The following is a 27,528-nucleotide window of genomic DNA, read 5'->3' on the forward strand; positions in this document are numbered from 1 at the left end:
CAATGCAATTTTGAGTTGAGAAAGATCTGTAGAGACCTTAACAGTAGAGACTGTCATAGTAATACAAAACTCACTAGTTTATGTAAGAGTTGTTTTTCAAATTCACTTTTCATCATCACTTTTATTCAAATTATGTTTCTAGCAGATAGAACAAGTGGTTAACCTATTCAATGTAAGGACTAAAGCTTTTTATCAATATTTTTGGAGAGACCTTCAAGATCTTTTTATTTGCCCTGATGTGTAATGAAGGCTGTGGTTCAGCCTTAGGCAGTTAGTTATTTTAGTCCACTAAGAAGTTACTTTTTATTTTTTTGTATTTACTTTATTTTATTTATTTTTTTATTTTTGGGAGGTGCCTACAATCTTTATTTATTTTTAATAAAATTCATTGTCAAGTTGGCTAACATACAGTGTATACAGTGTGCTCTTGGTTTTCCATGATTCATCACATACATACAACACCCAGTGCTCATCCCAACAAGTGCCCTTCTCAATGCCCATCAACCATTTTCCCCTCTCCCTCACCTCCCCCCACCCCCATTAACCCTAAGTTTGTTCTCTGTGTTTAAGAGTCTCTTATGGTTTGCCTTCCTCCCTCTCTGTAACCATTTTTTTCCCCTTCCCTCTCCCTATGGTCTTCTGTTAAGTTTCTCAAGTTCCACATATGAGTGGAAACATATGATACCTGTCTCTCTCTGACTGACTTATTTCACTTAGCATAATACCTTCCAGTTCCGTTGCTGCAAAGGGCAGGATTTCATTCTTTCTCATTGCCAAGTAGTATTCCATTGTATATATAAACCACATCTTCTTTATCCATTTTTAAAAGCTGGAATATGCTAAGGAAAAAGGCATTGGAGGTTTGCTAAGGCGGGGGGGGGGGTGTTAATTGGAACTTCTCAGGAGGAAGAATAAATTTCTCCTTTTTTTTTAATTAATTTTTTTTTTTTAATCACAGGAGGCAATAGTACAAGTAAAAGCAAGACATCCCTTTGGCCTGAGAGCCAGCTATTTCCTTGGATGTTTGCATCTTAGAGAAATGCTTTCAGGACCTTGAGAAGATAGTTCTGAGGGGTAGAAGATTTACATCTCAAAGAGGGAGAGAAAGGATGCAAACTTTTAAAGTCACTGGTCTAAGAGGGTTTTGATTGGGACAAATAATGAATTCTCTAGGTAGCATGGAGCTTTTAGGAGCAGGCATTTTAAGGGAGGAGGGGTTTGGGAGGTGAGCAACATTATTTGTGCTGAGTCTGAATTCTTGAGTGGGTCCACGTTGAGGCCTTAGTACAGAGGAGGGTTCAGGGGGGTCTGCCTGAGGAGGCTGAGGCCTGGGACAATTACTAATAAAGTGTTTATTCAGTGCAGCATAGTCCCCTTTTCCCATGTCCTGACTTTCCGTAGTATCTGCAGGCATCTTGAGATGAATAGGGGAAACTCTGGGATTGGGAAGAAGCATGGGTGGGCTTTGGGATACTTCCAGAACCACAATTACGTTTTTTGTAAAGATTCAATTAGTAAGGCGAGGACAGTTATTTTTAATTCTTCAAAGAATAAGATGGCAGCCTTGATAATATTTAATTAAGGAGCTGGGCTACCCCCTTGACTGCATTAATTTGAATTTTTTATATCAATGAGAGGATTTCCAACTAAGGGGAAAACAGAAGATTCCTATGTTCTGAGATGTGTAGATTTAGAGCTGTGTGCCTTTGCAATATTTTTGTAAATTGTTTGGCGAAGACTTTAGGATATTTTCCTTCCTTCGGAGTATGTCATTCCACTTTAGCCCAATTAAACTTTGGAGGGAAGGCCTCTATAATAGCTCCTATCAGGCTCTGAATATGGGCCTCTGACTGGATCATTTGCAGGAGAAGGTGGTGGAGGGGAGTTCATGGTGGGGGCAGATTTTAATTTTTGTTCTAAATCTGATTTCTGTTCTAGAATTTTGCTAGGGGAGTCTTTAGGCTAGCTGTGATCTTTTGTGTGTGTATGTCTTACCAGTTTGATCCTCCCATATTGGTAATATGACATTTGTTTAAGGTGAGAACTCTCTAAAATCCTTTTAAATATAACAACTTTTCCGAATCAAAGGATCCATTGTTTAGCTATTGACAATTTAGGAACGCCCCAGAGATACTTATTCCAAAATGTGACTCAAAGCCAGTAGGCATTTGGGGCGCCTAGGTGGCTTAGTAGGTTGAGCGTCTGACTCTTGATTTTGCTCATGTCATGATCTCATGGTTTGTGAGTTTGAGTCCCGCGTTGGGATCTGCCTTCAGCTCTTAGAGCCTGCTTGAAATTGTCTTCCTCTCTCTGCCCACCCCCAAAATAAATAAACTTTAAAACAACAACAACAAGAAAAAACCCCGTAGGCCTCTGAGTGTATGTAACTAACAACAGTGACAGTCCCAGAAATGTAGTCACTTCCTGCAAATTTCTAATCAATCATCTAGGATTTGGGAAATAGGATACCAAATAGATATTTGAGCTTTAAGTAGAATTGATTTAATTGTTTTCAATAACTTAGAATTCTAGGAATAAAAATTAAATGTTTAAAATTGGATTCATTTAAAATAAGGTAGTTTCCAACGATTCTTGTATTATATGGTAAAGATTCAGGACCAGTTGAGCTGTTGTTACTTTGACATACATAATAAGAATATAAGGTCTTTATCTAAAATTGGAATTATAAGGGCACCTGGGTGGCTGAGTCAGTGAAGCGTCTGAATTCGGCTCAGGTCACGATCTCACAGTTCGTGGGTTTGAGTCCTGTGTGGGGCTCTGTGTTGACAGCTCAGAGCCTGGAGCCTGGCTTCAGACTCTGTGTCTCCTCCTCTGTCTCTCTGCCCCTCCCCCACTTGCACTCAGTCTCTCTCTCTCTTTCAAAAAATAAACATTAAAAAATAAATAAATGACATTGGAATTATAAACAGAACCAGAATTTAATTCGATATAATTTTTTTTGCACCAGAAAATTAATATACTATCTTAGTAAAAAACACGTTTTTTTTTAATTAATGAATTCATCCATCCTTAGAACATTTTTAGGAGAAAAATTGTGGCATAATATAGCATAGGGAAGAATAGCACTCTCTGCCACTTTATTTTCCATACTGAAAAATATTAAATGCAAAGTGTACAGTAGTAGAAATCTATATTCCTCTGAAGCACAGGTGTAACTGCACGTATGTGTAATGGGTTTGTGAAACTTTAGAAATAATAATGCTCCAATTGTGTGCTCATCCTGTTAGGAATAAATCTTTGGAATTTTAATTCATGTGTGCGATTCGGACTGCAGTAGAATAGTTGAAATCCAGTCTGTGATTAATATTTGGACCTATTTGTAAGTATGGGGTTTTTTTGTAATTAATGTATCCTGATGGTTTATAGATTCTTACATATCTCACTGGGAAGATACTTGGCCCGCAATTCAGATGTAATGGATTTCGGTCTTCCTCTGTATCCATCTCCTTTAGGAAGTCCTTAGAGTATAACCTTAACAGGTGCATTTTGTTCTTTTCCCCTGTGGCTGTGGAAATGCCATCAGGTTGGTGGTTACTGGGATAAATCCTGCAGCACGGTGACTCAGTTGAAGGAAGGTCTCAACCGAATCCTCTGCCTGATCCCCTACAATGTGATCAGTCAGTCTGTGTGGGAGTGTATTATGCCCGAGTGGCTGGAAGCCATCAGAACAGAAGTCCCAGATAACCAGTTAAAAGAATTCAGGGAAGTATTAAGGTGGGTAAGTAGTTTAATGAAGCCACCACAATTATAATGATGTCTGACATTTATTGAGCATGTAATGTGTGCCAGGAACTGTGTTAAGTATTTTATATAATCTTGTTTACTTTTTAACAACCCTATAGAGAAATCTGAAGGTGCAAAATGAAGCAGCTGCAATAAACTGTGCTAAGATGACCTGGAATTGTTGAGAAAAAATTTGGTTCTGGTGGAATAATAGATACACCATATTGTTTGTTTATTTTCAAATATAATTATGATTTGAATAAAGTGGGGAGAATGCAAGAGGATAATGTTTTTAGATGCTGGGGAGCAACTCTAATTCCTTAGAAATGCAATTCTTTCTGTTAAGCCTGATATGAGTATAAACACTAATGTTATTAACAACAGTATGAATTCTTTATTCTAATGAAATAAACTATTATAGTAAAATGAAACATGATAATAATATTTGGAACACAGCCCAATCTAAAGTGTTTGGCTCCCCAAATAAGATACAGTTAAAAAATGCAACTCAACCCTGATATATGCCCATTGGTCATTTACTTTTGTTGCTCTGCTTTCCAGCAAAATGTTTGACATTGAGCTCTGTCCTCTACCTTTTTCATTGGAAGAAATGTTTGGCTTTATTAGTTGTCGGTTCACAGGATACCCTTCCTCTGTGCAGGAACAAGCTTTACTGTGGCTTCATGTGAGTAAATGGCACTTTTAATCATTTGGGGCAATAGTTCTTAGCCTGGGAACTTTAGATCCCTGGGTAGAGGAGCGGGGAGTTATTGCAGAGTCTATAAATTTGCATGTTTGCTGAGGGTAGTCTATAGACTAATAACTCATTGCATAGATAAATAACTATATGTCAAATATATGTGGCTATCATTATGGTTAGTAAAATACAGATTTATGTAATACTATTACTGAATTCATAATAGCTTTTGGTCCTTATGTATTTTTCCATCAATAGATTCTAAAAGTATAATAGGCTGTCTTGTGGGGTTCTTTTAAATCTTTTGATATTAAATAGGTGCTTTACTTGGGAAGGTTGAGAGCTGCTGCCTTAGGGAGTAGCATGAGCTACTGGAATGCCTTTCTCCCCGGTCTGCATTTGTAACTCCAGCTTATCCTTAAAGCCCAACTCAAAAATGATCTCATCTATGAAGTTTTCTTCACACCCCCATTTTCTCTTTGGAATTCACTATTCCTTCCCACAGTACTCATACAGGCTCCTTGTGTAAATTTTATTCAGCCTAATATTTAGTTCATTTTTGTCTCTTCTCCTGGTTGCAAATGCATGGAGTGCAGGGACCAGGCAGGGCTTTTTTCATTTCGAAATCATATCTCCCTTCATCCTTTCCTCTCAACATCTAGCACATGCCTTGTATTTATTTGATGAATGTTCTTAAAAATTCATTAAATTGAGTTGAATGTCTGTCAGAAAGTTTGGCTAGTTTCAAAAAAGGAGGCCAGAGTCAATGTTTAGATTCGCTATGGGTGCAGATACGTTGCTGTATCACAGAAGGATGAATTTTCAAGTCATGAAGATGCCTTTCTGGGTTCTAAACTGAGGAACAATATTTTTCACAACTGAGAAAGAGTAAAGGGACCATTTTTTAAAAAGTACCTTTTGGACCCAGAATTGTAACATTTCATCCCCAAGCAGATCTCAGCAAGGTTATCTCTCATTTTAGGAAAGCCAGTCCTTCTACAGATGGCTAGGTGTTGTTACTCAGTTACATGCCCTTTAGGCTGAGTTCTGTAGGGGTGAGCAGAAAGGGCTCTAAACCTCTGTCCTCAGCATGGCTAGAGCAATTACAGCTGCATGTTTTATGGACGGGGCTTTCCCAGAGTTCTGGTTTGAAGACAGGGTTCTGCAACTGAAGGAGGTTTTAAACCTCTGGTCTAACATTTGGGGAACAGAGTGAACAGTATAGTGATTGGAGCCGACTCATTTATTAATTAATTGTGGAAACATTTTTAGAGTTCCTCTGTGCCAGGCATCGTAATTGGCACTGGGATAAAAATGAGATAAGAGATGGTCCTGTCCTCACACTTCCTTTCTTCAGGGAGCTCACAGCGGGAGAGACAGTATCAAACAGTCAAATATAATGAAAAGTAATCATTGCTCTAATAAATGTATGTACAAAGTTCTAAGGAAGCAGAGAAGAGGGATGAATTAATTCTGTCTGAAGGAAAGATGCATCTATTTCCAAAAATTCATTACAGATAAAGTCACTTGACTTTGGCAGAGGGTACCTGAGCTTGTATCAGAAAGCAAGGTCAGATGGCACAGTCAGATCAGAGGGAGGATGGACTGGAGGAAGATCGCACACAGGTTACACTAGTCCAGGAGGAAGATGATGAGTAAGGCACTAGCAGTGCTATGGAAAAGAGGAGACAATGTCAAGAGATACTTAGAAGTTTTAATAGAAATAACATGGCAGTTTATGGGATGCGGGGAGTGGGGAAGATAGAAGGTCCAATAATAACTTTGAGTTTTTACTATGAAAAATTGAGGTTGGCTGTGCTGATAGAATATACGTAAGGCTAAGTATCCTTATGTTTAGTAGTTCACTTTGGGAAAAAATGTTAAATGCAGTTTTTTTTTTTGAGTTTTAAAGTTTATATTTTGGGGGGATATATGCCTTTTTTCCCCAGGTATTATCGGAGTTAGACATCATGGTTCCACTTCAACTATTGATAAGTATGTTTTCTGATGGAGTTAATTCTGTTAAAGAACTGGCAAATCAAAGAAAATCAAGAGTCAGTGAACTGGCAGGGAACCTTGCAGCTCGAAGGGTAATTATTGCCACAACTGTTTTTGTCTTACTTGTTAAGATTTTGTCAATTATACCAGGTCTAAAAGTAGCATCATAGTAAAATTCTCTAAAAATGCTTTTTCATCCCATCTCACTCTGTTAATCTTTTAAGCACAGTAAATAATAGAAAAGATTGATCTAAGATATGTTCTGTATAATCTACAGTCAATAAATTATTGAGTTTTCATTTTCCTTTGAGTTTTTCTCCTGCACATACCTATTAACTATCTCTCATCCTTGATGAAAGCAAAAAGAGTAGCTTTGAGGCATTCTTCTTTTTTTTTTGTTTCTTTTGGTCTCCTGGTGAATAAGAATTCTTTACCAGTTGTTAGGCAGATCAGTGCTTCACTTTGGGGATGAGGAGTTTGGGTGTTTTGTTCTATCATGTTTTGAGAAGATGTGGTCATCTGATGGTTACTGTGAGTGATGCTGTTACTGTGGACCAACTGAGCCCATTTTGGGGGGCCCCTTTGTACTTCTGTGAATGAGAAAAGTCAGCATAGTCTAGTCCGAGGTGTAGGAAAACTATTGGGAATTTCTGATAATATTTTTGTGGAGGACATGATAGAGCTTCTGTTGGTGTGCTGACATTCCTAGACCAGGATCAGTTCTGGAGAGGTTCACTCTCAATGTGATGGTAGGCAGGGACTGTTCGCAACTTTCCCTTGTCAGCCTCTCCATACCATTTTTTCTTACTGTCATTCTACCTGATATCTAGGGACTAGAAAATATATCAGAATCATGGGATCATAGTTTGTATTCAGTGCTCTCTTTTGATTTTTAATCATCATTACTTTTCTTGTCTGCCTCATAAGAACCAGCTGGCAAACATTTTTATGTTGTTTCTTTCTTCTGTAACCTTTAATATTACATAACTTAATTGGTGCCTTATACTGTGCAATATATTCACAGTGAACCATAGCACAGAACTGTGTGAGGCAGTTGGAGAAGAGCTCATTGTCCTCATTTTATAAATACGTAGCCTGAGGTTCAGTGAGTTGAGGTGATTTGCCGTAGACAACACTATCAAAATCCAGATATTCTGACTCTTGGTGGGGTACTCTTTTTCTTTAGTTTAAATATTGTGTTCAAGGAACTCTCTGGTTATTATATCTTTAAGAGAGAAAATATGATTTCAGAGTGATATACAGGTATGTCAGTCAGGGTCCTGTACAGAATTTATCCTAGATGGTTCAAATGAAGGGACTTTCATGGAGACTTTGCCTATAGAGTTATGGGGAAAGTTAAGGGAGCAAAGGGTTGGTTGAGGCACCTAGACATCAGCAACAGCTCAGTAGGAAGCCATTAGACCCCTAAGGCTGAAGGAACAAGGAAAAGAGTTCCTGGAGCCCATTGAGTGCTGAAATTTTAAGGAAGGGCTGGCTGGAAGAGTAGTGGAGAGATTGCCAGGGATGTAGCATCAAATCAGGCAGAGGGTGGGAGATACACGTCTACCTCTCTCTCCATCAGCTTCAGGGCTTCTGCTGGTATCTCCCACTGATTGAACCCAACTGGAAGCCAGCTTGCAAGAAAGCTGGGAAAGACTCCATCCTTGGCATTCTTGGGCATAGAGCAGGGCAGAAGAGGGCAGTGAGGGGCTTGGGTAGGCAAATGGAGAATAATCAGTACAACCAGTACAACAATTTGACATATATTGTTTTCCCATAATAGTTTGATAATTGTACTATCCAGATGCCATTCTTCTTTAATCAGTCATGTTAAACTGAGATTTTGTGCTCATGATTCTCAAACTGATCTTGCAATATCTGGTTATGGCTTTAGGTTGATGCAAACAATTTACTTTAATTGCAAATGTGTGATGGGATGAACAATATAATGGCAAAGACAGCTGCCTTCATTCTTCAGGGTGCTGATGTTTCATTCACCTGACAGTCACAAAGTTTAGATGATTTTATTTCTTGTTTTTATATTTTGAGAAGATCCATAATATTTGAAAGTACTAATGCTATTGACTAAGGAAGGAAATCAGTGTGACAGCTGGAAATACCTTCCATGAGTCTCCAGGTATTTTATATAAGCCATTTTAGCTTCTGTGAATTCACTTATGTGTGTTGATGTTCTTTCTTCTAGGTGAGTGTTGCCTCTGATCCTGGCCGACGAGTTCAGCACAATATGCTGAGTCCATTTCATAGTCCTTTTCAGAGTCCATTTCGGAGTCCTATGCGTAGTCCATTTCGTAGCCCTTTCAAGAATTTTGGACACCCAGGAGGAAGGACTATTGACTTTGATTGTGAAGATGATGAAATGAATCTAAATTGTTTCATCCTCATGTTTGATCTTCTCCTGAAGCAGGTAGCTGAAGCATGAGCTTCCTTTAGTTCAGAGGTGAAGAATAAGGGAAAGCATTGTATAGTGATTCTTGCTATGTGTTTGACATCTTCATACTTGCTGAAATGATGCAACATCACTCAAGACATTTTGCAAACTCCTTTTGGGATTTCCTAGAGTCTGAAAAATACTTGTATGAATATCTGCAATAATGTTGACATGTGAGAATGCATATGAATTTTAGAAACACTCTAGCATCATTAGATGCTGTTGAACATAGATCTGTTGAACATAGATCTATTGAACAAATTTGGGGAACTGAGTAATGCTATTGTTAGAAAGAGCAAGGTACAACTCTATAGTGATGGGCTGATTTAAATATATTCTAGAAATTGATTTTTGAAGGTAATTTTAAAAGACAAGTTTAAAAGTCTGGTCGGGAGAACATTTCTTTGTAACTTTTTATTTTGAAATAATTTCAGGCTTGCAGAAAAGTTGCAAGGATAGCACAAAGAATTCCCAAATACTCCTTCCCCAGATTCTCCAGATGTTAACACTTACCACATTTATTTCTGTTGCTCTTAATCTGTATATGTATGTATGAATTGTAGAATTTTTAAAATAAACCACTTGAGGGTGAGTTGCAAATATGGTGCCCCTTTATCCTTAAATACTTCTGAGTGTATTTCCTAAAAAATAAGGACATTCTCTTATATAACCAAGTACAAAATAAGGAAATCAATCAAAATTAGGAAATTAATATTGTTATAATACTATTATCTATTATCTGACCCACAGAAACTAATCATTTTTTAAATTGATATAATGATTATATCTCTATAGCAAAAGAAAAGAAAATATTTTTGATGTAGGACACAACCCAGCATCACTTCGTTGCAAATATTTGTCCTGTCTCATTAGTCTTTGTTAATCCAGAGCAGTTCTTCAGTCTTTGTTCATCTTCCATTTTCTTGATTTTTGGAGAGTACAGTCCAGTTATTTTGTAGAATGTTCCTCAATTTGAGCTTGTCTGATGTTTCTTCATGAATCTATTTGGGTTAAACATTTTTTTTGGCAGTAACACTACTAGTGTGATTTTATATCCTTTTCAGTGCATTATATCAGGAAGCAGGTGACATGATAATGTTGCCTTACCTGGTGGTGATAACTTGGGAAGGTGATTTCTGCCAAATTTCTCTACTCCAAAGCCACTATTCCCCCCTTTGTAATTAACAAGTAACTTGCAGGCTGAGATTTCCTGTTTCTCATCAGACTTTTACCTAATAGTTTTAGCATCCAGGGCTGATTCATGCCTGGATCAATTATTACTATTATAGTTACCAAATGATAATTTTCTAATTTTATCATTTCTTTTAATTTATTAGCTGGCATTCTACTGAGGAAACAGTTTCTCTTCTCTCCCATTTCTATATTTATTTGTTTTTTTATCTGCATGTACACATGAATTCTTATTTCATTCAGTGAGTTAAAATCTGTTACTATGATTATTCATTTTGGTGTTCATATTGTCCTGTATTTGACCAGTGGGAGTCCCTTTAGACTGGCTCCTGTGTTCTATTGACATATCCCAGTCATTCCTTGAACACTTCCTCAATTTCTGGCATAACAAGATGTTCCAGGCTCATTTTGTTTTCCTCGCCCCAACCTTGAAATCAGCCATTTCTCCAAGGAGCCCTGGTTCCTCTTAGTGGATAATGGATAAATGGTATTTAGAAACCAAGATCTGGACGTTAGGTGAGGAGCAGCATTTTTTTTTAATGTGTAAAATCTCACAAAGTGATAAGTTTAAAAAACAACTTTTTAAAATGTCCTACATGATTTTAAAAATAATTCCCATTGTGTGTCTTGTGTTTAGAGTCTTTTTAGAAGAATCCATGGAAAGCAATATATATTCATGGTCTATAATTCTTATCATCTTTAAATAACTTAATATTGTTGTTAGTTAGTAAATTTTATCCCCATTTAGTATGCCAGTGGAATATTGGACAAAAGGACCAAATTCCTTCTTCTTTTTTCTCTTTCTTTCTTTCTTCCTTTCTTCCTTTCTTCCTTTCTTCCTTTCTTTCCTTTTTTTCTTTCTTTCTTTCTTTCTTTTTTGTTTTTTGGTTTTTTTGGCCTTTATTTTGATGTCTTTCAGATGGAGTTACAAGATGATGGGATTACGATGGGTTTAGAGCACAGCTTATCAAAGGACATTATTTCCATTATAAACAATGTCTTCCAAGCTCCCTGGGGGGGCTCCCACACCTGCCAGAAGGAAGAAAAGGCAATTGAGTGTAACTTATGTCAGTCTAGTATTCTCTGCTATCAGCTTGCTTGTGAACTCTTGGAGAGACTGGCTCCTAAAGAAGAAAGCCGGCTGGTGGTAAGAAGTTAAAAAAATGAGGTTGCCCTTGTCTGATAGTGATAATGCCTGTAGAAGCATGTATAATGGTGTCTTCTTCCAATATTACATTATGCTCTATGCTGAGTTATATGTGAGACTGTGGTAAAAGAGAAATTTTCCTGTTCCTTCCACCAACTTATGCTCGTGGAAAGGGATATGAGCTGGAGCTATATCATACAGAATTCTTGAGTCTTGAGTTAGTGTTGTGGAGCATCCATTCATACAATTTTCATAAATACAAAGCATTACTGGTATTCCAGAAATAACTTTTATTACAAAGTTCAGATAACAGTGAAAACTATAAAATATACATATCAAATATCGAGAACATAGATTGGATATGGGTATTGAGAATTCCTAGGTAACCCTGGTTTGGAAAACCCATTGACTTCATCAACAACTGATAAAGACTTTGCTTCATTTCCTACTTTCCAAGAAAGCTGTTTCAATAGGAAACAACTAACATATACCATTCATTAGCTACTCCATACATTAGTTACTTACTGTTTAGCCAGTTTTCATTTAAGACACACACATCACCAAAGTACCCTCACACCATCAAAGGTAGATGGATCTGTATTATTTGGGCCTTTGTTTACTTTCTTCTCTTTTCCTTCCTTTCCACTAATATTTATCTAAGTAGAAAGGGACTTCTTAAAAAAATCTTTTTGAGGTGTAACATACATACAGTAAATTTTTTCTACAGTTTTTAAATACCTTTCCACCTACTGAACTCGTTTGTCCTATGTGTTGCAAAATAACATCCCTGTAGTATGGTCTTTCAACATTGTCATTGGGTACTTAACCAAAAAAAAAAAAAGTCACAGTTCTAGATGATGTGAAAACAAATTAAAATTGGACATCTGGGTGGCTCAGTCGGTTAAGTGTCTGACTCTTGATTTCAGCTCAGGCCATGATCTCATGGTTCATGAGTTCAAGCCCCACATCAGGCTCCAATGCTGACAGTCCTTTTCTCTCTGCCCCTCCCCTTCTTGTGCTCTCTCTCTCTTTCTCTCAAAAATAAATAAACTTAAAAAAAAACCCAAATTAAAATCAAGAAGCTTAGAGTCTAATCAAGGAGATGTTTAAATAAATGAAAAACCATTACACACAGTGATTAGTGTGCTGGGTGAGGTCTGAACAAGGGGACCGTGGGGGCAGACAAGGGTCAGCATATCCAGCCTGGAGGTATGGTAGGAAGGAGAGAGCTCCTGGGTTCATATCTGAAAGGAGTGGAGTTAATGAAAGGAAGGTGGTAGGAGAGAAGGACTTTGGAGACCCAGAAAACTCTCTGTTTTAATGATACAGAAGAAAGCAGGGAATGATACATTCAGGAAACTGCAAGCAGTTCAGTGTTGCTGGAGCAGTGAGCAGAATGGGAAAGCAGTGAATGAAAGCTGAGTCAGGCAAGATGGACTCGGTCTTATTTTCACACTCATTAAGGGCTCTGCCTGCCAAACTAAGAAGTTTGAATTTTGTCTTGGTGAATGGGGGACTGCTGAAGAATTTAATCAGGGTGGTGATACAATGTGATGAATCTGAGAAATTCATTCTGCCATTGGAGAAGAGGGATTGGAGGATTTGGGCCCTGGGGACAGGTATCTAGTCAGAAGGTTAATGTGGTCACTCAGGGAGGAAATGGGCAAGTCTGAATTAAAGCAATGGTGGTGGGGATAAGAGAAGGGGCAGGCCTGGTGGATTTTTAGGAAACAGAATCAGCAGTGCTGATTTAGTTGGCGTTGAGGTATGCAAAAGTTGAGGACAAACCCATGTTTTCTGGCTTGGGAACTGATAATGTTGCCGTTTATAGAAGATTTTTACTGGTGTACAAGTGATCTTTTTGACAGGAGTGGGCATGACGCAGGCACATTCAGACATGGTGGATTGGGATGCCTTCAGATATCCTGGTGAGGTTGTCATGACCAGCGGGTATGTGGATCTGGTTGTAGGAAGAAGGTCAGAAGTAGATAAAAGTTTGGAGCCGCCAGCATATTGTGTTGGGATGCATAGAATGAGAAAAGAGCCTCGCTAGCATTCTGGGAAGTACCAACTGTTAAGAGGGAAAACAGGAGAACTGATGACCAGAAACAATTTGAGAAGGTGCCAGAGACACAGGGGAAGAGCCAGGGGAGAACAAGAACTCCAAAACCAAGGTAGGAGGCAGTTTTAGAAAAGAAGGAATAGTCGCTCACATGAAAAGAAAAGAGGAAAAATAAAGGATTGAATGTGCCCAGGGGATTTTGAGATTGAGGGTCCTCTATGCCCTTGGGGATGGGAGTAACCATGGATTCCAGGAGTGTGTGCTTAAGAACAGAATCAGCTGAGGGTGTGGCTGCATGAAGTACAGACTTCTCTTTCAGGGAGGGAATGAAAGGGTGAAGGTGATGGAGGCAGATGTCCCGAGCCCTACCCTGTCCCCAGCAGGCTGTCTCTACTGTGTCCATTTTCCCAGCACCATCCCAGGAAGTGAGGAATAAGCAGAAGTGTGGAGGAACTGAACCATCCAAATAATCTCCCATGTGCATGATGCTTTTGACATTTGTCATGTGCTGGAAGTAACAAATTTGGAGGTGAACCCAAAGGATTCTGTTCTCCTCTCTCAAAGTTTTATGGGAGAGATGCCTATCAGTAAAAGAGGGCTGTGCCCTAGAATGCATGATCTTCACTGTTCATGTCAGCCCCCTTCGCTCTTTAGTTCTCTTCCTGGGACAGGCAGGGGATAAAAGGGCGATGATGTGACATGGGAGCTAGCAGGAGGCTTAAGCTAGTATGCAAGATGGACAACACCAGTCCCTGCCACCTAGCAGGATGATTCCAGACACGTGGGTGAATGTTGAGGAGTCAGTAAATAGCAGGAAACTCTTTACCATATCGAATTTCATGCAACTCACTTTATAGTTTGATTTAGTACCTTGCTCATGGGTGACCTAGGGACAGGTTCAGCCTTAACAAAATTGTGAAGTTGGCAGAGATATTCTTCAGGGCCCTCCCAGCCATTGTGCTCATTTTCTTGTGGGTGTCCTAGCAGTTCATCCGTCTTGATCTCCTCACTTTGAGCTGGCTGTCAAATAATTCTTGAGAAAATGTGTAGTGGTTAAAGTGTTACCAAAATAGTATGATTTTAAAAGAGGATATTTGAAGTGGGACTTGAAGGAAAGAAGAAGGCTGGTAGAAGGATAATTGGAGATAGATGTTTTAAGTGGCAGCCATAGGAGTGCTCTCTCACTTAATCTTTCCAATTTCACCTGTATTTGTAGCTTGTTTTATACATATATATTATATATGACATGTATTATCTATAAATATATTGTGTTCAGGATATTCACATAGTTGTGCAGCCAATCTCCAGGACTTTTTCATCTCGCATGACTGAACTTCTATATCCCCTAAACAGTAGTTCCCTGTCGTCCCCCTTCCTCTTAGTCCCTGGAAACCACCATTGTATTCTTCTGTGTCTCTGAATTTGACTTACTGTAGAGACCTCATATATCTAGAACCATGCGATAACTGTCCTTTTTGTGATTAGCTTATTTCACCTAGCACAGTGTCCTAAAGGTTCATTCATGTTGTAGCATGTGTCAGACTTCCTTCCTTTTTTAAGGCTGACTAATGTTTCACTGTTTGTATATAACACATTTTGTCTATCTGTTCATCTGTTGATGAACACTTGGGTTGCCATACCTAACTCTCTTTAACTCACATGTTATAGCAATTTCTTGCTCCTAAAAATTTGGCTTCTCTGGACAACCAGTGTTTGTGTCTTAATATACTGCTATGGGCCCTTTATTATTCCCTGCTAATTAAGTCCTATTACTGAACAAAATGTGCATGGATTGGAATCACTTGGTGAGTGAGACAGGCTTATAGGGAAAGCCGATTTAGCAATGTTTTTGAGATTTTTCCATATTTATTTCAAGGGAATTAACATGTTTTGGTAACAGCTGACCCAAATCTCCTTTAATTAGTATGGAAAGAAACTCAAATTTCTTCTGAGGCAGGTGCATTTGCCCTTTGGGGCTCAGTACAGGGCTGGGACACAGCTGGCACTCAGTCGATCTTTATTGAACTTAGCGAAACCATTCATTACCTCCCCAACAGGCTGCTCACCTGGCTGCTTGTCGTATTTGTTTCAGGAGCCCACAGACAGCCTTGAGGACAGCCTCCTTTCTTCCAGACCAGAGTTTATTATAGGCCCTGAAGGTGAGGAGGAGGAAAATCCAGCAACCAAGCATGGGGAGAACCCAGGCAGTCGCGCTGAGTCCACGGAGCATGCTGGTAGGTGAACTCTGGCATATCCCAGTTTGCGCAGGCCTAACGTTCAGAGCCCTGGTTTTTTATTTTTTTTAATTTTTTTAAATTTTTATTTATTTTTTAATCTGTTTTTTTTTTTTTGTTTTTTGGTTTTTTTTAATTCTTTTTAACGTTTATTTATTTTTGAGACAGAGAGAGACAGAGCATGAACGGGGGAGGAGCAGAGAGAGAGGGAGACACAGAATCGGAAGCAGGCTCCAGGCTCTGGGCCATCAGCCCAGAGCCCGACACGGGGCTCGAACTCACGGACTGTGAGATCGTGACCTGAGCTGAAGTCGGACGCTCAACCGACTGAGCCACCCAGGTGCCCCAGCCCTGGTTTTTTAGATTACTGTCGACTTGGGCAAGTTCAGGCTTGGTGTCCCTAGTGGAGACTGGTGCAAATGAACCATTTCCCCTCAGATTATGAAGTGAGCAGGTCCAGGATGTGCTCCTAGTAGAGCCGGGGTCACTGAGCATCTTTCTGGCAGCATGTGCTTCTTATCAACAAAACCTGTCACGTTAGCAGCACCTTCCTACTTATGGCGTATCATGTTCTCACTGGAAAAGTAGCTTGGATCCAAGGCTGAACGACTGGAAAGGAGGGTTCTGGCACTCTCAACAGCCATATAGGGCATTTGGCCAAAGCAGAGGGTTTTGGAAGAGAGCCAGTGGAACTTGAGCTCATGCAGCTTCTGTGCCTCAGGCCCTAAAGGAAGCAAGGATTTCACTTATGATCCAATAACCTGCTTGAAGTTCTCTCTGTCTCCCTCTGCCCCTCTTTCCTTCTCTCTCTCTCTCTCTCTCTCTCTCTCTCTCTCTCTCTCTCTCAAAAAAAGAAAGATTAAAATAACATTCAAGTGCATGATTGCTAATGAACTATTTAGTGTATATGCTAAGAGAGTTTGACTCCTGTTTTCTCTGGTTCCAGTAATTGCCAAAACTTAGAATAGTGATTTGAAAACACTTTAGTTTTTACATCTAGCTAACTTGTGAATTCTTTTCTCTAGCATGCCTCATGTACCATAGACCACCATCCCCACTGTAAGAGCAAAGGTATTAGACTCACAGGAAAATAAAATCATGAGTAGTTGTTCTGATTTCAATATGCCTAACTTCTTTAAAGAAAATATTTTTTAACGTTTATTTTTGAGAGAGAGCATGAGCCAGGGTAGGGGCGGAGAGAGAGACACACACACAGAATCCAAAGCAGGCTCTAGGCTCTGAGCTGTCAGCATAGAGCCCAGAGCAGGGCTCGAATTCACAAACTGTGAGATCATGACCAGAGCCGAAGTGGGTCACTTAACTGACTGAGCCACCTAGGCGCCCCTCTAGGTGTCTTAAAGAAGTTAGGCATATTCGGGGGTGCCTAAGTGGCTCAGATGGTTAAGCAACTGACTTCAGCTCAGGTCATGATCTCACTGCTTGTGAGTTTGAGCCCCATGTCAGGCTTTGTGCTAACAGCTCAGAGCCTGGAGCCTGCTTTGGATTCTGTGTCTCCCCACCCCACCCCCCTGCCCCCGCCCCTACCCTGCTCGTGCTCAGTCTCTCTTTATCTCTCAAAAATAAATAAAACATTAAAAAAAATTCCCTTTGGCATGAGTCCATGGGATAAATTCCTCCTTAGGTGCTAATACAACCTGAATACCTCTCTTTAATACCTTCTTATCTCCTTTTCAATAAGGAAGGCATACCTAGTCAGACACCAGGCCCCTATAGGTACCAGCCAAACTGTCTGACCACAGGAGCATAGGGCTGGGATGGAGTGGCTTTAGGGAGTCAAGGACATCTGAATATATGGTGGGCTACAGTGGAAAAGGGAAGCTGAGAACCCTGAATCTAGAAGGTTTCCTGAAATTGCATCATAGAAGGGATATATGCTACCCTGGAAAGGCAATAAAAGCATTATATAACATGCCTTTTAATGTAGTATATATTTATTTCTACTCCTCTTGGTTTTATGGTCTTTATCAGGTCATGAGTGGTGGGAAAGGAAGAGGTATGCTAACCTTTGTGTAATAATTTCTTCACAGCAATAAAGAATGACACTGAGAGAAAGTTTTGCTACCAACAGCTTCCAGTAACTTTGAGACTAATATACACCATTTTCCAGGTATGTTTTTTGAGATATTTAAGGGTTTGCTTTGGTGGCATTGCTATTTAGGGTAACTCAGTAACCATGTGGTTCTGTGCATAGGAAATGGCTAAGTTTGAAGAGCCAGACATTCTTTTTAATATGCTCAATTGCCTGAAGATTCTCTGTCTACATGGAGAGTGTTTATACATCGCTAGAAAAGACCATCCTCAATTTTTAGCCTACATTCAGGATCATATGTTGATTGCAAGGTATGTCTTCCTGTTTGTTTGTTTCTATTTTAGATCTTAGCTATGAAAATCAAAGTTAGGACAAGTCTTACCAACTCATTTGGGTCATTTCTGGGAGCCTGGACAGCCCAATCGCCTATAGGAATGACTTTTTTTTTTTTTTTAACTTCAGTATATCATTTATTATATTTTAGGGCAGTCTCGTTAATCTTATAATTATCTTTGTTTTTCTCCAATGTCTATTTTTCTTAAAAGACTTTATTTAGATTTTTTTAATTTCAAATTTCATTTGAGTTTTGATGAAATTTGAAATAAATGTATAGATTAATTAAGAACATTTCCTTTAAAAAATTATAAGACTTCTCTATTCAAGTCCTCTTTTATTTTCCTCAAATGTTTTTCATTATTTTCATTCTGCCTTTTTTGTTGTTGTTGTTCTTTTCCAGAAAGAAATTTTAGTGTTATTACAAACCTTATTTTTTTCCACTCATATTTTCTGATTACAGCTCAAGTTTAGGAAACTCCTGGTTTTTGTATTTTTATTTACCTTATGAGTTTAATCAGTTCATTTTTATTAACTTTTAAAAACATATTGTAGGAATGCCTGAGTGGCTCAGTTGGTTGAGCATCTGACTCTGTTTTGGTTCAGGTCATGATCTCACAGTTTCATGGGTTTAATCCCAGGTCGTGCTCTGTGCTCACAGTGCTGAGCCTGCTTGGGATTCTCCCTCTTCCCCTCTCTCTCTGCCCCTTCCCCATTTGTGCTGTCTCTTTTTCTCTCAAAATAAATAAATAAACTGTAAAAAAAAATTTAAAAACATATCGTAGGCACTGTCTTATGTTTGCCTGATAAATTTTTGTCTGTTCCTTTGTATCAATAAAATTAATTGGCATATCAATATTGAACAATCAATAAATAATGGATAGTTAATGATCAATATCATTTCACTTTAATTTATTTTCTGTCTTCTGCTAATAGGGACTGAACATTCTTTGTTTTTATTGTCATAGGTATAACTTCTATTTCTTTGATTGAGTCTGATTTTTAAGTATGTAAACATGAGGAATAGTAATTTTGTTTGCTAGATTCTTTAATTATTTATTATTTTTTAAATATAACTTATTGTCAAATTGGCTTCCATACAACACCCAGTGCTCATCCCAACAAGTGCCCTCCTCAATGCTCATCAACCACTTTCCCCTCTCCTCCACCCCCCCATTAGCCCTCAGTTTATTCTCTGTGGAATACTACTTGGCAATGAGAAAGAGTGAAATCTGGCCATTTACAGCAAGCAATGTGGATGGAACTGGAGGGTATTATGCTAAGTGAAATAAGTCAGTCAGAGAAAGATACCATATGTTTGCACTCATATGTGGATCTTGAGAAATTTAACAGAAGCCCATGGGGGAGGGGAAGGGGAAAAATGCTAGATTCTTTAGAAATAGAAAAGGCAAAAAAAGGAATAGTTAGTAATCAGTTGTTGGATGGCTTAAGAATATAGTGTCCCCTAGAAAAATGTCAACATGTGCTAAGTTACTCTATGCATAGTATTATCTAGTATAACATTACTACTAAAGACTTACTCAATTTCTTACTTGAAATAGAAGTGCTAACAGACATCAGAAATCTCTCTGCATATTGTCTGGTAAGGTAATTTTTAGAGACTTTTGAAGCATTTTAAGAAAAATAATAAAATATTGCCCTGGATTTATATAGAGTTTTTCTTCCTGAGAACCTTAAAGTAACTGTTATTGTCTTCCAGGAAGGAAGTCAGAAAAATATTATCCTCATTTATATGTAAGAGAATGAGGTGGTAAGAAAAGTTTTGGTGACAAAACTGACTTGAGGCTTTATCTGTCTTTGCTCATTTTTTCATTTATTGAGTCATTCATTCAACAAATATTATTGGGGGTTTATGATACATGTTTTTATTCTACGCACTTTGGGAATTCACAATCTAGTTTGGAAGGGGGTGAATACTATTTTTACAGAAGGTGACCACATAATTTGCTCTTCACATTGGTCTACTTTTGAGAATGAAGAAGGGGTGATGTTCATAATGACCTCAAACAATAAGTATTAAGTAGACTAAGATCTGGTTTAAACTGAGACACATGGTCACCCTGTGTATATGTGAGTCACTGTCATCCAAGGGATGTGTGATGGACTATTTGGATAGTTTGAGGGTGAGAGTGGTCATTTCTGGTTGACTAGAGAAGGGCTCAGGAACAGATACCATTTGGATGGACATGGAGAGGATGATAAAATTTTAACAGGTAGAGATGTGAGATGGGCAGGACATTTTGTGGAAAGTTGGAATGTCAAGAGTAAAGATGGCAGGGTTAGAAGGAAGGGACAAGAAGTGAGTAGTGCATACTTAGGTGGTACCAAGGTTTTATTTTTTGCTGCATGGTGTGGCTTTAGGGGAGTAATGGAAAATAAAGCTAGAGAAGTAGGTTGGGATGCAAGTGTGAATAGTCTTGAAGATAAGGACTTCATTTTATGATGTTTTGAGATCTATGGAAGATCTTAAAACAGTGAACAGGGTCAGAGTTGTACTTTAATAGCATGAATATGGATCCCTAGAGAGGGATCCTTAGGGACCACCCACATTTAAGGGAGTGCAAAGAGCATATTGCAAGGGCTTTGGGAATGTAAAGATATAACATAGAACTTTCTTCTGAAAAGTTTATTAGAGAAGGAAGAGAGAGATAAGATATTTAGAGGGGAAAAGGAGTAGATGTCAAAGATTTTTTAGGATAAAGATCTGAAAATATTTATTGTCAGTGGAATGGCTCAGAGGAAAGGGAGTAGTTGGTAGAGCCAGGTCCTGGAAGGCAAGAATATGTGATCAAGAACAAAGGGTGGGTGGAAGAGAGGAAGGATGTTCTTTCCTTTGTAAGGAAATATATTTTAAGGAAAAGAGAAATAAAGTGTCAAAGAGAGCTCATTACTGAACCTTAAGAATAATGAGTGCTAATGTCTTTTCCTGAGAGGGAGGAGGATAGAGATTAGGTTGGGAGCTCAAGGAACACGGGGAAAAGTATGGAATAACTCATAGAAGAAAGCAGCAGGGTGTCCACCAGAAGTAATCTAAGAATGACCAGCTTCAGGGTCAAGCTGAAATTAGTTAGCACCAGTTTGTGGTGGATCAAGTTAGCAGGAATTAGTAGGATAAGTTAGTCCCGGGGGTTTGAGAGTGGATGAGAAAAGGGGGCAATGTGGGTTTATTCAGAAGTGGGGATTTGTGATTTTGGTAGAAGTCAGGGGGACAAGGAATTTTAGAGTAAGGAAATGGTTGACTCTGGGATCCAGGCTAAGATGGGAAGCAAATGAAATCAGAGGAGGATTGATATTTGGGAGAAAAATATGAAAGAGAAGGAAAAGAAGTCTTAGTTGGGATTAGGAATATTTTGGGTAGGAATACGGTTCAAACCAGTACAGAAGCATACAGTGGGAAAGGTGGAGGGTCTCCAGAACTTTCCTCATGATAAAATGGCGACTCTACAGGTGTAATGGGAGGAGCTGGTGGAAGGGTAGACCTGGCTGAGCTGGATATGGGGAAGACTAGGACTGATCTGGACAGAAGGATGAGCAAATCCAGGCAAAAGCCATTGAAGGAGCAGGGTCAGGAGTAGTTAGGCAGAAGCTCTGTGCATTCCATGGGAGTGGGAATCCTATGTGGACTGACTTTTGTTGTTAAAGCAGCATCTTACAGGCCATTGACCCAGGCCAAATCAATTGTTGGTGCTCTGGGGTCTCCACCTTGGCCTTTGGGCTACGTAGCCAAGGTTTTTCCTCAAAGTACCACTCTGATACCAAAGCCATGACGGACAATGATGGGATCTGGGGAAGGACATGATTTTCCTAATTTCAAACAAGGCTGCCTTAGAGAATTGGGAAGGCCATATGGAACTGGTGAAATCCAGGGTTTTTTTGTGTGTCACTGAGATGGTTTTCTGTCAGCTCTAGTATATGGTTTGCTTCCTTCAACTACTTTGAAAAACCTTGGTTTTGTGTTCACTCTTAATGATTAAGGAAGGGGGAGACCTTGAATGACAGGCCTGCCAGTGGGTGGAGAGGCTGTTCTTAACAGAGAAAGAGTTGTTCTTTGCTAGAATAAAGAGGAAAAGGCTGCTGGGCAGGCAAAACCAACAAAATTCCCCAGATGTTCACTATAAGAAAATTTAAAAAAAGAATCACTTTCACTCCCAGAACTAATGTCAGTTTTGTATAGTGTTTAAGTCATTGCTCATTTATATGTCTGATTTCTAATATATGATTTTTAATTTTTATGTTAATATGTAATATTAAGTGGTGTTTTCCTATGTTGTTACATAAAAGGAATCTCTTTAAAAAAATGAACAGAACAGAGCATAGGAAAAGTTTACCAGAGGTTTATAGTCTTGTGGATGACTGTAATTTCACCAAAAACATTCCTACCAGTCACTTGTTAACGACATTTCCCATAAACTAAGATAATTGTATTTGTTTCCTTTTTTTAAAAGTTTATTTATTTTTGAGACAGAGAGAGAGAGAGAGAGAGAAAGAGAGCATGTGTGTGAGTGGGGGAGAAGCAGAGAGAGAGGGAGACAGAGGATCTAAGCAGGCTGCCCGCTGTCAACACAGAGCCCGATGTGGGGCTCGAACTCACAAACTGTGAGATCATGACCTGAGCCGAAGTCGAACGCTTAACCGACTGAGCCACCCAGGCACCCTCATATTTGTTGTCTAGAAACATTATCATAACTTTGACCACTTTGCTTCTTGTTGCTTCCTCAGCCTGTGGAGAGTCGTCAAATCTGAGTTCTCCCAACTGTCTTCATTAGCAGTTCCTCTGCTTCTCCATGCTTTGTCACTTCCTCATGGTGCTGACATCTTCTGGACAATTATAAATGGCAATTTCAACAGCAAAGACTGGAAGATGAGGTTTGAAGCAGGTAACCTCTGTGTTAGCTTAAAAATTCTCTCGGGGTTACAAGGTAAACCAGATGTCCAGTCATGATGTCTCTTGTTGGCTTTCCCTTTTCTCCTTTCTTTTTAAAGAGTGCTGTCTTCCTTGCTAGTGTTCTTTGGTGGTTCAACTTAATTGAGCTTCCTCTATAATAGTATTTTGCAAAGTGGTTCTTATGGAGGAAGACCCTGTTCAGGTTTGCCTGGGATAGTCCTATTTTATGACTGTTTTCTAGGTACATTTATTAATTGTACAATTGTTTACTCTCAAATAGATCCTGGCTTGAATGATAAGTTATATAGTCAACATAACACATGATATTATGTGGTCAACATAATATATAATACAACATGGTACAAAGTAACTGGGGATGTTAAAAGTGCAGATTTTTGGTAAGGCCAGGAATCTACATTTTTAACAAAGTCTGCAGGCAATTCAGTGAAGTTTGATAGTCTGCTGTTATGCCCTTGCCATTGAAACATCAGGGACCAAGTCTGGTGCAGTGATGGGTATAATTTCTTGGTGCTTAGAATGGCAAGTGCTCAGAGGAACATGTTAAGGAAGGAACCTGGACATGTTCTTATATAGCCTTGCATCTGCTGCCTTCACTGTCATCCCAGTCTGCTAGGGCTCCTATTCTTAGGGAGCACCAAGCAGGGCCCACGTGCCATGGTGTGCCTTACTGAATGGTTCTGTGTATTTTAGTGTGTCCAAAATTCCTCCAAGAAATGGAAGTTCCATTAGATGAGTTGACTGTTATATGTTAAGAGTTCATCTGTAATCTGTAGCCACCTCAAAGAGTTCTTATTTTTTAGTGCCAGGTGAATCCCTGGGGCTGGTTTATATGATAAATCCAATGTTGTCGCATTGGATGTCTAAATGTGAGTGTTTGCAGCCTCATTTCGAACTCTTCTATCTAACATACGCTTGCAATTTCCCCATCGCTTCCTGCTTCCCATCACCCTTGCCTTGGCCCCTCTGCTGTCCATCTGAAATCCTCTTTCCTTCAAGGTCCATTCAAATGCTGCCTCCATTTGATCCTCTTTCAAATGCCACTAGTGAGTTCCACCTTCTTGATTCCCTCAGTGGAAAGTTATTTCTTTATCTCTTGGTCTCCTTGGCATTTTATTTATACCTCATTAGTGGCATTTATAGCTTTAAAAATTACATTTCAGTTATAGCTGTGCCTGTCCTATTTCTTTTAGTTGACTTGACTTTTAAGCCAAAACTTGTGAATGACTCATATGTTAGTGTGCTTAGGTTGCTCGTGTAATAGCAGAACACCGTAGACTGGGGGACTTAAACAGCAGACATTTATTTCTCACAGTTCTGGAGGCTGGGAAGTCCAAGGTCAAGGTGCTGACACATATGGTTCCTTGGGAAGGGCTCCCTCCCTGTCTTGTAGATGACTGCCTCCTCTCTGTGTCCCACATGGTAGAGAGAAAGATAGAAAGCTCTGGTTCCCTTCCTCTTCTTGTAATGATACAAATCCCATCATGGGGGCCCTACCCTCATGATTTCATTTAAACCTAATTATCTCCCAAAGGCCCCACCTCCAAATGCCATCACATTGGGGTTAGGGCTTTAACATACAAATTTTGGTGTGGCGGGAGAGGAACACAAACATTGAGTCTGTAACAATTCATTTTCCACTTACTTCCATTTTCCTCCAAGTACCTGGGATAGTTTCTTAGTTACACACACACACACACACACACACACACACACACACACACACATTTTTAAATATATAAATATATTTTTAAGTATATGTTTTTAAAATAAGTGAATTGGTGAATTTACTGATAAATATTATATGTACTAGATACTATGGGACCAATAAAAAGAAATGTAAGAGCAGATTCCTGCTCTCAAGAAACTACTAATTTAATTGATAAAGCCAAATATAAACATGTAAGAGGTTAAGAAACTAAAGATACAGGGGCGCCTGGGTGGCTCAGCTGGTTAAGTGTCCGACTTCAGCTCAGGTCATGGTCTTGCAGTCTGTGGATTTGAGCCCCGCGTCGGGCTCTGTGCTGACAGCTCAGAGCCTGGAGTCTGTTTCAGATTCTGTGTCTCCCTCTCTCTCTACTGCTCACCTGCTTACACTGTCTCTTTCTCGGTCTCTCAAAAGTAAATAAACGTTAAAAAAATTTTTTTAAAAGAAACTAAAGATACAAATATAACTCAAGACCACAAAAGAAGACATGTCGTATAGCTATATGTGAGCACACAAATATCTTATGTAAATGAATAGGATGTAAATGAGTAGTATTTTTGTAGGAGTTCATGGGACCAAAAGGCCATTCTAGGTCAGAGTAGACTTTACAGAACAAGTAGAATCTCAGCAGCATATTCTTTAAGATGGTGCAATAGCAATAAGTAGAGAAGAACAGGAAGAATATTCTAGGCTGCTGGAATGCTTTCAACAAAATACTGAAAGTTTTATTTTCATGGCACTCTATTACTTAACTAGTTACTTTAACTTCTTATAAAGCCATGTTTTAAGGGTGCCTGGAGTCATTTAATATAATTTTTTCCATGTTTATTAATTTTTCAGACACAGAGAGAGACAGAGCATGAGCAAGGAAGGGGCAGAGAGAGAGGGAGACAGCATCCCAAGCAGACTCCAGACTCCAAGCTGTCAGCACAGAGCCCAATGTGGGGCTCAAACTCATGAACTGTGAGATCACAACTTGAGCTGAAGTTGGACGTTTAACCAACTGAGCCGCCCAGGCGCCCCTGGAGTCATTTAATATAGAGTTTCAGAATAATTAGACTGACTGACTTATGGAGTAGGGTGGGGGATGGGTGAGATAATAGGTGATGGGGATTAAAGAGTACACTTACCATGATGAGCACTGAGCAATGTATGGAATTACTGAATCACTATATTACACATCTGAAACTAATATAACACTGTGTGTTAACTGTACTAGAATTAAAATAAAGAAACTTAATTTAAAAAAATCTATCAAGTAAGAAAGCATATATTGCATATGAAAAATATGTGGCTGCTATAGCCCTGGGAAGTCTATTTGTTGTCATTTCACATCATGACATATTAAGGGTGGAGTAGGGGATCTAGAATCTAAAGCCAGGCCTGGTGGACACCTCCTGTCTCCCTGTGTGGTCCACAGAAGGTCTTATGGAATGGACAAAGAAATGAGCGTGGAGACATTTTGAATAGTTTGAAATGGAGTTTGAATTAAACAGTGAGGAAGACCATAAAAAAAAAAAAGGCAAACCCACAGGAAAGTACTGCACTAGGTAGAAATGGTCTCTGTTGCCAGATGAGATGGAACATGCAAGAAGGTGGCATTAAAATTTCTTTTTGGTATTTCAAAATAGTGTGTGGGGGCCCAGAGTTAACTTTTTCTTTATGTGTTCAGTTCTTAGCTTATTAAATGTCCCCCCCCCCTTTTTCCCCTCTGCCTTTTACTTTGCAGTGGAGAAAGTGGCTGTAATTTGTAGATTTTTGGATATTCACTCCGTCACCAAAAACCACCTGCTGAAGTACTCCCTGGCACATGCCTTCTGCTGCTTTCTGACAGCTGTGGAGGATGTCAACCCAGCTGTGGCTACCAGGGCCGGTCTCCTGCTTGACACCATAAAGAGGCCAGCATTGCAGGTGACGGCCCTCAGATGTGTGTTATCTGCTCTGCAGATGGTGCTGTGGTCAACCAAATCGTAGCAGTATAAACACATACAGTAGTGAGGAGGAGGAGGAGGAGGAGGAGGAGGAGGAGGAGGAGGAGGAGGAGGAGGAGGACAGAAACAGTGAGAATTTTCAAATGGGAAAATATCCCAGAACCACACCTTATTAACAGACCTTTTGTTTTTATTTGTCAATACTTTCTTTTCTTTGTCCATATGGCAATGTCACTTTTGACAGATATAATTATGGTATAACTTTTTTTTTTTATGGCAGATTTTTACACTAAGCTGGTTTATCTTATACTATTTGGCTGGTTCCTGGGCTGGGAGCTCTTGTCTTTAATTGCTAGTTACTTTAAGAGAAATCTCCGTGATGAGTTATTGTATAAATCAAAGCAAAACATGAGAAGGCAAATATGCTATCAAAATGAAACACCACAAATTAAAGTCAAAGGAACATGAAATATGAGACCTGGAGAGAGTTGTGCATTTATTTTGTTTGGCACCTTTATTTTATAATTGGAGAAGCCAAGTCTCAGAGAGATGATGTGACTTTTTATTTTTTATTTTATTTATTTATTTTTTGAGGGAGACAGAGCATGAGCGGGGGAGGGGCAGAGAGAGAGAGGGAGACACAGAATCTGAAACAGGCTCCAGGCTCTGAGCTGTCAGCACAGAGCCCGATGTGGGGCTCGAACTCAGGAACCGCCAGATCATGACCTAGGCTGAAGTTGGACACTCAACCGACTAAGCCACCCAGGTGCCCCAGAATGTGACTTTTTAAAGGACACAGAGTGAATTAGTAGTAGAATGGAGACTAGAACCTCCAAAGATCTGATCTCCTGTTTCCCCACAATGGCACCTGGCTTATTATTATATCATTATAATTAAAACTAATAATCATGGCAAAAGTTAAAATTTGTCAAATAGGTCCTGTCTTTCCAGGGCAGTGTATTAGAAGTGTCCCATCATCCATGGTCTCATTTAATCCCCACAATAACCTTGTGGGTTCCCATTTTATAGATAGAGAAGCTGAGGGTCAGAAGGGGTAGGT

The 27,528-nt window shown here is 39.2% G+C and overlaps 1 protein-coding gene across 32 annotated transcripts in view; it reads left to right on the forward strand.

Moving 5' to 3' along the window:
• UNC79 (unc-79 homolog, NALCN channel complex subunit) overlaps positions 1 to 27,528 on the forward strand; it is a 320,681-nt gene that overhangs the window by 181,926 nt on the left and 111,227 nt on the right. For 30 of the 32 annotated variants that reach the window (XM_045060452.1, XM_045060454.1, XM_045060457.1 and 27 more), the window contains 10 exons: positions 3,545 to 3,735; positions 4,306 to 4,429; positions 6,391 to 6,531; positions 8,643 to 8,864; positions 10,999 to 11,226; positions 15,381 to 15,522; positions 17,571 to 17,650; positions 17,735 to 17,883; positions 22,646 to 22,803; positions 26,267 to 26,448. In XM_045060452.1, coding sequence (XP_044916387.1) covers positions 3,545 to 3,735; positions 4,306 to 4,429; positions 6,391 to 6,531; positions 8,643 to 8,864; positions 10,999 to 11,226; positions 15,381 to 15,522; positions 17,571 to 17,650; positions 17,735 to 17,883; positions 22,646 to 22,803; positions 26,267 to 26,448 — 1,617 coding nt within the window. The remainder of the gene's footprint in view (positions 1 to 3,544; positions 3,736 to 4,305; positions 4,430 to 6,390; positions 6,532 to 8,642; positions 8,865 to 10,998; positions 11,227 to 15,380; positions 15,523 to 17,570; positions 17,651 to 17,734; positions 17,884 to 22,645; positions 22,804 to 26,266; positions 26,449 to 27,528) is intronic. The other 2 variants (XM_045060449.1, XM_045060448.1) reach the window with 2 other exon arrangements.

The sequence above is a fragment of the Felis catus genome, chromosome B3 (genome assembly GCF_018350175.1).
Source record: "Felis catus isolate Fca126 chromosome B3, F.catus_Fca126_mat1.0, whole genome shotgun sequence".
Classification (NCBI taxonomy): Eukaryota; Metazoa; Chordata; class Mammalia; order Carnivora; family Felidae; genus Felis; species Felis catus.